General features: G+C 29.7%; 1 protein-coding gene across 2 annotated transcripts in view; it reads left to right on the forward strand.

Annotated features, from left to right (window-relative positions):
* LOC119599809 (guanylate cyclase soluble subunit beta-1) overlaps nucleotides 1-12,643 on the forward strand; it is a 195,760-nt gene that overhangs the window by 64,317 nt on the left and 118,800 nt on the right. For both annotated transcript variants that reach the window (XM_037949696.1, XM_037949695.1), the window contains exons 6-10: nucleotides 131-377; nucleotides 457-708; nucleotides 2,048-2,159; nucleotides 2,653-2,812; nucleotides 8,142-8,224. In XM_037949696.1, the coding sequence (XP_037805624.1) occupies nucleotides 131-377; nucleotides 457-708; nucleotides 2,048-2,159; nucleotides 2,653-2,812; nucleotides 8,142-8,224 (854 nt within the window). The remainder of the gene's footprint in view (nucleotides 1-130; nucleotides 378-456; nucleotides 709-2,047; nucleotides 2,160-2,652; nucleotides 2,813-8,141; nucleotides 8,225-12,643) is intronic.

Raw genomic sequence — 12,643 nt, forward strand, 5'->3', positions numbered from 1 at the left:
TTTTCCAAAATTATTATATCTAACCTCGTGTAATGTTTCATTATCATTATAATTTTGTTTATTTTTTCAACCAATCAAAAAATCAATATTTTTGTGACAATCTACCGTTCATTTCTCCATTTATATTCAGGCGGTTGCCTCCAAATTACATGGCGTCGATGTGGAAATAGAAATTGTGAAACGTAAAGGAGATCCTATGGAAGAGGATGAAAAAGACGAGGTATTTTTACATCAAATAAATCAAATACAGCAACAACAACAAACGAATGCTTCCGTAACATGTTCCAATGAAGAAAATAATAATCTGAACAACAACATTAATCTTAACAATAACAACGATGAATCTGCGGATAATTATACAAATAACAGAAGACAAGGTAGGAATTTTAATGTCAAATTGAAAAAAAAAATACATATGTTAAATTTAAATATACTTAATAATGTTTCCACTTCTAGAACCATGTCCATTTACACGCAAAAAATCTCATTCCGCCTCTTCAACAACTGCCACAACTGCGGATAGTTTCGACACCGAAGATAAAGAACAGAAATGTTTACGTTTACTGAAAAATAAAAGTGACGATATTGAACGTTATGATCATGTCCAATTTCTGATACGTGAAATATCATCGACTAACAAAGCAGACAATGAAGCAAAAGATGAAGCCGGCAAGGAGCCACCAGATGAAATAGAAAATTTATGTGGAGGTAAGTGCTTTTCAATTTTAATTGTGTCTATTATTATTAGGCCAAAGTTATTACCCCAATAACGATCGACTAAGGACTACGTTTTATACCCACCATCAAAAAAATGGTATATCTGTTGTAGAAACGATAGGGCCTAAACGAGAAAACCTAGAGAGTTGAAATTTTGCACAAATATTCTCATTGAAAGGCATTATTTGGTATTGAATAAAGGTAATATACATAGGTCTATGTGTCAATTCTTGTATGGGGACTATATCCATACAAAAACTGACCCTACCCTCACAGAAAGTCGTCCCCTTCGGAAGATAATTTTAACTGGTATAAAGTTATATTATATCAATGAAATTGTTTATTAACAAGTTTTATAGGAACCAAAATCTCCCCACCAAATTTTATGCGGATCGGTCCATTCTTGACCCTACCCCCATATAACGTCCTCTTCAAACAAAGGCTTTAACTCTAATTTCTCGAAACTCGAAATTTCTCTAACAAATTTAATGACGATAGGTCCATAATTGGCCCTACCTCCCATATAAGGTCCATTAGGCCAATATTGCTTAAATGCTCATTACTGACTTAAAAATACAGGTAGAGCGATGAAATTCGAAATGTTTTACATAAACCGAAATCCCTCTTAATTATTTTATGAGAATCGGATGGTAATGAACTGAGACCATTTTCGAAATAATTATTATTAATTTGTCTCGTATTTAGTATCTTTTGAGATGTAGTCCTACAAAAAAGTGCACCACGGGACACCCTAATGTATATACATGTATGTATAAGAGCTAAGGACGTTCAATACAATTTCTGAGGGGAATTTTGTGCTAGTTTTGTAGTTTTGAATATTTAACATAATTGTGTGCTCCAAAACTCTATTCGAGGAGTACGGTTTTATGGATGATAATAATGAACCGGTCAAAAAATCCAACGACTTTAGTTCAAAAAAGCATATGTTCATTAAATTATCTTGAAAATTACAACCTGTGGAATGATTACAAGGGTAACATGGATGGACAGATGGAGACGGAGGGACGGACATCTCTTGATTGATTCAGAAAATAATTCTGAGCTAATTGGTATTGTATAAAGTGGATGTAGAATTAATATTTCTATGCGTTCCAAATATAAGTACAAACCCACTATAATGGTGTGGGGTATAAGTACTATATAATAAAACTAAGGATTATTTTCAAAAATTACCAGGAACGCCACCTTACATTCTGAAATCACAGTCAAAGAATATCCTATGAACGGCCATGCTCGACTGTAAATTTTTTTGCTTTTTAATTATATTTAATAGAAACCTTTAATGAACAATAAAATTTTATCTTTTCAGCCCCTTTGATATCACCGGCAACATTTTGTAAAATTTTCCCATTTCATCTTATGTTCGATCGTCAAATGAAAATTGTACAAGCTGGCAAATCAGTATCAAGAGTTATACCACGGTAGGTATTACTTAAAAATAATTTAAGTGCAAAATGTGTTAATTTTCAAATGATATTGAATACTTAATTTGTAGCCTTAGACGAAAGACTAAATTGAAAATGACATTTGAACAACACACAAAGACAAACATGAAAACTAAAGAAAATATGCACAAATGTATATGGGCAATGTGTTTAAGTTGGTTACTTAAGCATATTAAAGAAATCCTTCATCACTCATACCACAAAAAAGGCATACATATGCATTTTGTTTACCAGCCTGGGTACTTGCAAAAACAAACAAACATATGAACATAAGGTTCACAATGCTGGTTTGTTAACACATAGTAGTACATACATTTGTGCTCATGTTTGTCAAAGTATAATAAAAATGCCTTTATATCGATACCAAATGGCCATGTTGATATTAAGTTGTTATTAATATCCATGTCTTTTCATTTTTTGTAGAATTTTGTTTTTCTAACAAATATGTTTTTTCTTTCATTTTTGCTAGAGTGGCCGATGAAAATTGCTCTTTATTAGAAGTACTTGAAGCCATACGTCCTCATTTACAATTGACATTCGAAAATGTTTTAGCCCATATCAATACAATCTACGTACTGCAGACACGTCAAGGTGCCATGGGCAAACATGAACGTTATCTTAGACTAAAGGTATGTGTATCTTTTTATTTTTATATATTTAAGTACATAAGTATGTGTGTATGTATATTCATAAATATAGTTATTATTATATTTATATTTACAAAGTTATGAATATAATGTTAAAAGTTTGTTAATAAATGTAGGTACAAGGTTATTTTTTGTGTCATAAATAAAACTATATATTCGAGTCTATAGCTAAATAGGAAAATATGTACTTAGTTTTACAAATTTAGAAAAGAAATGATAATATTTAAAATATTATGATAATTTTAGGACAAAATTTTAATTTAACAAATTTTTTTTGTAATAAATTAAAAGATAGCAATTGCAAAATCTTATTAATGTCAATTAATAATAAAGTGTCGGTTAGAGCACTTTTAACTATTTCAATCATGATCGATAAAGAATATAACCGACACTTTAGACTATTCCAAAGTCAAGACTATAGACTTCTCTATTCACTACCCTAAAGTCGAAACTATATAATAAACTTAAAATAAAGTTTACAAAATGTTCCGTATTTAAATATATATATATATCACAGATAAAACTCAAACGATTCAAATCTGCATTCATTTGTTCCAGAAAAATTGTGCTTTCAAAAAGTACCAAACAATTTACTCGAATTTGATCCTATATAGGCCTTAGTACTCGAATTCCAAAATAATATACCAATAGTTTATTTTGTGTGAGTAAATAAACTACTTTTTCAAATTTTATAAAATTTTGCTCACTGAGTTTGAATAGTACCCCTTTTTGGTACTTTTTTCCCCAGTGTTAGTCCATAATTTATTAGAAATACTTCAATAAATCGAAAAAGTTTTCTTAATGTGCTAAAAAAAAGTACCAAAAATACAGTTTTCTCCCTCTTACATCCAAAAAAGACTGAATTTTAAAAAAGTACGAAACAGGTGTCTCCTAATTTTTGGAGATATAGTCAAATTATTTACAAAAATGTTATTTTGTTTATTAGTTAAAAAGTTATAAAGGGCCAAAAAGGTACCAAAATCACCTTTGTTACACATTTTCACCCCTTAAAAGTACGAATTTCAAAAAAGTACCAGTCAGCCATCTGCTTATTTTAAGAGTAGATATAGGTGCATTTAAAATTTTTCTTCTATCACTAATATTAGGTAAGATAACTAAGAAAACCTCTTTTCCCTTTTTATCCCTAAATGTACAAGTTTCCAAAAATCCCTCCTTAATGGATCTACATAACCAAAAACACATCTACTGTCAAAACTTCATGATTATAGGTTCAACCGTTTGGGCTGTGCGATGATGAATCAGTCAGTCAGTAACTCTACTCTTTTATATAGATAGATTAAATAAATAGCTGTCACTACATGGGTCACTAGATAAAATTTGCTTTTTTTAGAACTTGTCAAAGAAAAAAATTTTATGATTTTTTTTTTTTTTTCATTAAACATTTCACAAACCTCCATGTGGCCACTATCTGGACAATTTTTGTGTTTTTTTTTTCTAACTGTTGGTCTTTAATTCATAATTCTACAAACATACATTTATACAGATAACTCATCACAAAAATCAAATGACAAAGAAAGAACAAAATATTTCCAAACTTATTTTTTTTTCTAGCAAACTCTCTACTAACAAGGAAAAGAATATTTCAATTATCCCCTCCCAAACCACAAATTTTACCCAGAAAAAAATATCTGTCTTATCAAAGTGATTTTAAGTAACAATATGCTTTAAGAAGAAAACGAACATACTATGTATTATATTGCTACAATTCATTCTTCCTTTTTTAAAGCAAAAAAATGTTTACAAAATATGACTGTATTAGATATTAAAATGATGCGGTATTGTTCTTCTTACATTCTTAGATACTCTTATTTGTATTCTTGTACTTGTGTTTAAAGTATTCTTTTTTTTACAAATCACAATGATGTGTTTCTGACATTGATGTCTACCACAAATTTCTGGTTATAGTATTTTATACAGTCAAATAATAATCTTAAACAGGCAATATGAGTCTTCTTAAATGGTTGAGTGTAGCGTTAGGATGGTAAAATATTTGCCACTTGCTGTTGGTATCAACAATGCCAGTCAGAGTTTTAGTTAAAAGGAAAACAGTAGGTAGCAAAAGTTTTTGATATTATAACAATATGTTTGTCTCTTATTTGCTTTTAAATATACAATTTTGGTTTATACTCGAAAAATAAGGATGATGAAATATTAATCTCAAAATTTGTTTTAATAAAATGTTCTTCAGTTTATACACGTCAAGTAAAAAAATTATATATGATACCCTACACCAATTACGAATATTATCAAATTATCTTGAAAATTGCGACCTGAAGCAAGCGCAGACAGACAGATGGACATAACTTAATCGAATTAGAAAGTGATTGTGAACCGACTGATATAATTTAAAACGGGTGCAGGACAAATATTTTGAGTGTCCACTATACTGTTGTTGGGTATAAAAACTGGGTTTTATGATTATATAAAAGGCATTTGAGCCGAATTTTATCGCAATACTAGTGTTTATTAGTGAATACAGGACATTCAAGTCATATTCTGAAGGGGCTTTGTATGGGGAAAGGGTCATATGACACCCGATCATTACGAAAATAGACTTATATAAAACAAAATTTTATGAATTTTTATAGAGATACTAGAACATTTAACATAATTCTGAGTGTTAATGTCTTATTCGGGGGTCCGGTTGTATGAGGGTTAGGTGAAATAATTGACCGATTTCAACCATTCTCAATAATATTCCTCCTTGGACCAATAGAAGCATTAGTTCCAAGTTTCATTAAATTATTTTAAAAATTGGGAGATGTAGCGGGCGCACAAGTTTTACAAGGCCCCACAGACGGACAGACAAACGGAGGGACAGACGGTCATATCTTAATAGACTCAGTGATTCTGAGCCGATTAGTATACTTTAAGGTGGGTGTAGGATCAATATTTTAGGTATTAAAAACATCTGCATAAACGCATAATACCCTCCCCCACTATAGTGGTGTATCCCAGCTAGAATTTTTTGAATTTTTTAATCACATTCGGGTCATTTATGACTCTTCTGCACGATTAAAATAATTATATATGCGCTCACTTTCTGATCATAAGTGATAAATTGTTTGGAAGAAAATGGTACCCTAGCCGCGACTCTCTAAACGAATCTTTTAGGAGCCCCACTTCTCATCAGTTCTGACTCATTTCAGTCATTAATGAGCCCAATTACTGGTCGTTTTAGAGTTATTTTCGAATCATATTATAGTCATATAGAAAATAAGGTCTTTTCTAATCAGTTTCGACTCATTTTTGCTTTGTTTTTGAGTAATTTTTAAGTGTAAGTGTTGCTGTTCCTTCTTGAAATATGATCACAAAATAAGTTTTTAAAACAATCATATTTTAAACACCAGCATGATCAATTTATGATTGCTATACATTTTGTTATTGTTTTTCCAATCATCATATATCATATAATATCATATAATTTTTTAAGCTTTCAACTTATTAATCACTTTCAACAAAAGGAGTCAAAAATTACTCAGTTTACTGATTAATCAATCATCCAACAATCTTCCAAATGCTAGCTGGGATCGCGTAAAAACGAGAGCAATTTTAATCGATTTTTATTATTTTTTCCACGTACCAAGAGGTCCTTTATGCAACCTAAATATCTTATTAGATTTTGATTACTCAGGAATGTTTTTTGAGTATTTGTTCTAGAAAATCAGTTTTAAGTAGAACGAGTACACACAGAACCACTTTATATTCTTTAAAAACATCCATGGAACTAGTGACTTCGCCATTACATCTAGAAGTAGTGCTCTGGAACATAATTATGCATTCCAGAACTACTTACGGAACTAATACAAATTTTCAATAACATTATATAAACTTAATATAAATTTAAAATTTTTATAAAATCGTGAAAATTAAATGGTTCTACGGGCTTGAATATATTCTCTATATTTTCGGTTAATTAAATTTTCTAAATTTTTTTGAGCGTGTAATTCTAAATAAAGAGATATTTTTTTATACCAAAATATTATCATATCGAGGGACTATATTCAATAGTCTCTATCTGTCATTTTCATGAAAATAAGATTTTGATGGTAAAATATCTAGCAAACTACCCCTTATCAGTGGTATAAATTTAAAAAAAAAAAAAAATATTTTTTGGCAATTTTATAACACTTTTTCAATTTCTCTATCTTAAAAAAAGAAAAATTCTGAATGCAAAACTCTCTATCTTATCCAAAAATTGCTCCAAACACTATTAATTTGGATAATTTTCTGTTGCAAAACAAGTGTTTTTTACTAATTTGGACATGCTGAACACAAATCCGCCAAAATATTAAAAATCGGTTTAATAGTTTTCGAAATATCACTCATTATGATACTAATTTGAATAATTTTATTGTCGTGTATAACATTGATTTTGAACAAAACCTTATAATCTGTTGCTTTTTCAACAATATGGTTTCTATTACTTCATTATATTGCAAAAAAGATAATATTTATTGATATTAAATCAAATAAAAAATGTACATTTCTATGAAAAACTTTCTATCTGAAGGTTGTAAAAAATTGTTTGTAGAAAAAAAGCTTTATCTAATATAAATATGTGAATAATTTTGCAAATTATGCAAAATTTTGAATTCTTTTTATATAAGGACTTAGAATATGGTCGTAAAAATATATTGTAGAAGAAAAAATTCAAAAATCTTCACGAACTAGCGAAATAAACAGATTTTTTGCTCTCCTGAAAACTTGTATTATTTTAGAGACTATTGAAAATAGTCCCTCAATATGTATTGGTAAAAAATAATATTAAATTTTTAGTAATTTGGAACTCTAAATTACCATAAAAACTTAGCTTTAAAACTTTCTTAGCGTTTAATAATGGTGAATGAATATAATATTTAAGTACAATATACATAATACAAAATTTTTAGTAATTTGAAACCCAAAAATTATGATTTTCATTGTCAATGTTATCTAATGTCTTTAAAGGGATATAAATAATAATAAAAATTTAATGCAACATTATATTTTATTATAAACATAAAGATATTTTCAAGAAATTTTACAGAGAATGTAAAATAAAATAAAAAATTAATTTAGCCTTTCTATATCCATAGGAAAATTTTTAGATTTAACAAATTGTTATTCTGTTTTCATTCGTAGTTTCTTGGCAAATTCTGTTTTGCCAACAAACAGTTGAATTTTTACGCAACATTGCATTTTATTGAATAAAACGAAAAACTAACTAGATTTTATTCATCCAACCCACTTGATGTATGAATATTTGGTTAAATGATGAATTTGTTTTTTTGTTCTCTTTTATTTTAAGGGTCAAATGATGTACATACCAGAATCGGATCGTATACTGTTTCAATGTTATCCAAGCGTTATGAATTTAGATGATTTGGCCAAGTAAGTATTAAAAAGGTTTTTTATTATTTTTTTTTTTAACATAAAGAAGAAAAAGAAAACAGAGACAGAAAACAAAGAAATTTTAAAGTAAATTATAACAAAAGTATATAAGCCGCAAAATATGCAATATTTATAATACTTATACATTATATAGGGTGACCACGTTTGTATGAATAGGAAACAAGGTACTAATATTACCACCCAAAATGAAAGTGATTATGATATACATATTAATTCAGTAGTAGATCTATGTACGAATTTAATATTTTTCCGGAAAAATTTTCAGTATTTTTCAGTACAAACATCTCTTACATGTCCTTGACAGTGCATCTCAAACACCCTTCACATAAAATTAAAATTTCATATAATTCTTTTACATGAAATTACGAAAATTTTCAAAAATCGTATCTTACAAAGGAACTTAATTTCGTTTTTGGTAGGAACATCAACAATTTCCATTTAAGGGTCATCCTACTTTACATAATCACATTATTCTACTTTAAAGCTTTTGAGTTATGAAAAATATTCAATTCTGTTAATACTACTCTCATGAAAGATGTAGACGGTCAAGCTTAAGATTACAATATTCTACACTGTAATACAAACCATTTCTGATATAAGTGTGCTTATTAAATCACAGTAAACTGAATTTTTAATAAAACTTATAAAATTAACGTAAAATGTGATTCAACAGAAAAATCTTTACTTCTGCAACTAAAACAATGAGTAATGTAATTAAAACATTTAAAGTCTATAAGCTTTCAGGGATAATTGTCAATACATTTAACCCCAATGAAAAACACAAGTAAGAAATTATAGTCGGGCGAGGCCGACCATATAATACCCTACACCATTGACAAAAATATAATGTGATTTAGTTGCCATAATAAAGCATTTAAGTTGAATTGTACCTTGCCTTAGATATACATACATACTTAAGCCGTTTATTGTTGAATAAAATTGTGGACATTTAAGTGAAATTTTGATGGGGGCTTTTCATAGGGGCTAGGGTCATATGAGAACCTATTATTATGGAATTCGTGGGGGTCATCAAGTCTTGTATACAACTTGGTTATTGCTGCTTTTTGTCGAGATATGAGTATATTAAACATAATTATGAACTTAAAAGCCCTATTCGGCGGGTTCAGTTGTATGGGGGCTAGGTGAAATAATGGACCGATGTAAACCATTTTCAACAGGCTTCATCTACGGTACCATAAAAGATCATGTGCCAAATTTCATTGAATTATCTCCAAAATTGCAACCTGTGGTTTGATTACAAATTTTAAAAGCCCTATTCGGGGGTTCAGTTGTATGGGGGCTAGGTGAAATAATGGACCGATGGTAATTATTTTCAATAGGCTTCGTCTACGGTACCATAAAATATCATGTGCCAAATTTCATTGAATTATGTCCAAAATTGCGATCTGTAGTTTGATTACAAGTTTGAAAAGCCCTATTCGAGGGGTTCAGTTGTATGGGGGCTAGGTGAAATAATGGACCGATCTTAACCATTTTCAATAGGCTTCGTCTACGGTACCATAAAATATCATGTGAAAAATTTCATTGAAATATCTTCAAAATTGCGACCTGTAGTTTGATTACAAGGATTACAAGCCCTATTGGGGGGTTCAGTTGTATGGGGGCTAGGTGAAATAATGGACCGATCTTAACCATTTTCAATAGGCTTCGTCCCTGGGACAATATAAGATCATGTACCAAATTTCATTGAAATATCTTCAAAATTGCGACCTGTAGTTTGATTACAAGGTTTACATGGACGGACGGACAGACGGACGGACAGACGGACGGACAGACGGACGGACATAGCTAAATCGACTCAGAAAATGATTCTGAGCCGATTGGTATACTTTAAGGTGGGTATAGGACCAATATTATTGTGCGTTACAAACATCAGCACAAACCCAATATACCCTCCCCACTAAAGTGGTGTAGGGTATAATAATAAAGCTAATACTGTTGACTGTCATTCTTAATTCCTTTACATTGTCAGTTCAGTAGTTTTTTTTTCATCTCTAACGAATTATTAAAAAAAAGGAAAATAATAATTGTTTGTTTTTCATTAACCACAACTTGCCGGTCCATTGTTATAAAAAAAACTATATTTATATAATGTTGTGTTTTTCCTTTATCATTTTTGTGCGATGAATAAAATGTAACTTGAACTTGAGTAAATCTGTCAGTGGATTTCCTGACAGTTATTAACTCAAACAAAATGTAAGCCAAGGAAGCCTAGATAATGTGGTGGTATACGTTGAGGTTTGTTAGCTGTGTTCATAATGTAAAATATCACATAAAAAATACAATGAAAAAAGAAAAATGTTATATTAATACAAAATATTATTCTTGTCATTTCTAACTTTTACTCAAACTTTAGCTCATTTTATACTAAAAAAAAGTTTGCTTGTTTCCTCCTTAACATCAACTGGGAACAATATGCGTAAAGCTTTAGTGTTAAAATAATGACAAATGACCAGAAATAAAAATACCAGAAAAAAAAATACTATATTCGGCTGTGCTGAATCTCATATACCCACCATCAAACCATATGCCGTAAAAGGAATGCTCCCCTATAAAAAGGAGGAGAATATAGCTTAAGTCAATTATAGACCGAGCTCTTTTGAACTAACAAAATATTAGTTTTTAAAATCAAAATACTTTTGTTCAATTTTTAAACCGAGAGCGTATGAGTAATTTTCTGAAGAGAACCATATATGCGTCAATTATGAACCGATACTCATAAAATTTTGTACACAGATTTTGTTTTGTATAGAATGTCAAATTTCATCGCTATACTCGTATTTTTAAAGGAGGAAAACTTGTATTTTGATAAGCAAACCCCTTTCCTGAAGGGAACCTGAAGCCAGTAATGAGTGTTAAAGTATTTTTCTGAAGGGCCCCTTATGTGGGGGGTAGGCTCAATTATGAACCGATCCTCAAAAAAAATTGGTAGAGCTTGGTTCATATAAACCTTATTTATGTCGAATAACATAGCTATACTCGTACTTCTAAAAAAGTTATTTCCGTTAAAGCTTTTTTATTTTGGAGGGACCACTTGTATGGGGACTATACGAAAACGTGGACCCATATTGCCCATTTTCAATACCAAACAAACCTTATCAATTGAGAATATTTATGCTTCTCCCGTGTGGTCCCTATCGTGATTTCAACAGACAGATGGACGGACATGGCTAGATCGTCTTAGAATTTAATAAGGATTCAGAATAAATATAATTTTATGGGTTCAGCTCTTCCCGTATGGTCCCTATCATAATTTCAACATATACTCGTTTCTAATCGGTAACAGGAGAAATTAAGTGTTTTAATTTTGCTTGTAGTTATTGTTGCTGTTTATAGTTATTCAAACAATGAAAATGTCATGACATGTGTCAGAAAACAAATGTAAAAGTTACTGGCACAACAACAGCAACCAAAAAAAATAAAAAATTCTTTTATATTTATATATACATATCGTCACCTGAAACGCAAACGGCACTAACTTACCAAAAATTCAAAATCGATTTTATTGTTGATTCTAATGTATTGCATCAAAGCAAATGTCTACATTTTATTAACAATTTTATTAAAAAAAACGAAAGGCCCTACCTAAAAAAACATTTAAATAATAAAGGTAAAAAGTCCAATTTATCGATTTTCATATAATCCATTGTCAATTATCATAACAAATGATAGGTTTCACTATTAAACAATTTGTTTATTTACTACAAATAAATCGCGTTGATTAAAACAAACTTTTCAATATAAATAGCTTTTTGCTTCTCCTGTAAAATTTTAAAAATGTCAGATAGGGCCGTTTGCATTTTAGATGACTATATGTACATTAGGATGTCCCGGGCACCACTTTTTTCTAGAAATATCTCGCAAACTATGAGTATAATGTACTGAACACAAGAAGAATAAAAAAATAATTTTATGAAGGGGTCCTCAGTTTCTTACTAGCAAAAATTCATAATTTTGTGCTTATCGTGAGAAAAATAATTTTAATTTTTGTTAGATTATTCCACCAAAATCATTTATTAGACCAAAAATGCTCTAACAATATTTTAAACTTATTTCTCCCATAATCTGCTCAAAATTACTTAATTTTTGAGACCCATTTCGAAAAGATTGCACACAATTTTTTTGCACTTAAATATTTTACTAAGATCAAAATTTCCAATCGCTGGTAGGGATCTGAGGCGCCTTTCAAAAAAATTAAATTATTACCATCGTTTACGAGGTATTCATACATGAGATTCGTAAAAAAGCTGTACCTGACACTCTAATATACAAACATACAATGTACTGCCAACCATATGAATAATAGTAATATTATATAAACTTTATAGACACAATTTTGCTAAAAATAAATAAAACCAAACAAAAACAAAAGAAAAT

Source organism: Lucilia sericata, unplaced genomic scaffold (genome assembly GCF_015586225.1).
Source record: "Lucilia sericata isolate MDLA Ls3-8-SP2 unplaced genomic scaffold, ASM1558622v1 Contig000089F_arrow, whole genome shotgun sequence".
Classification (NCBI taxonomy): domain Eukaryota; kingdom Metazoa; phylum Arthropoda; class Insecta; order Diptera; family Calliphoridae; genus Lucilia; species Lucilia sericata.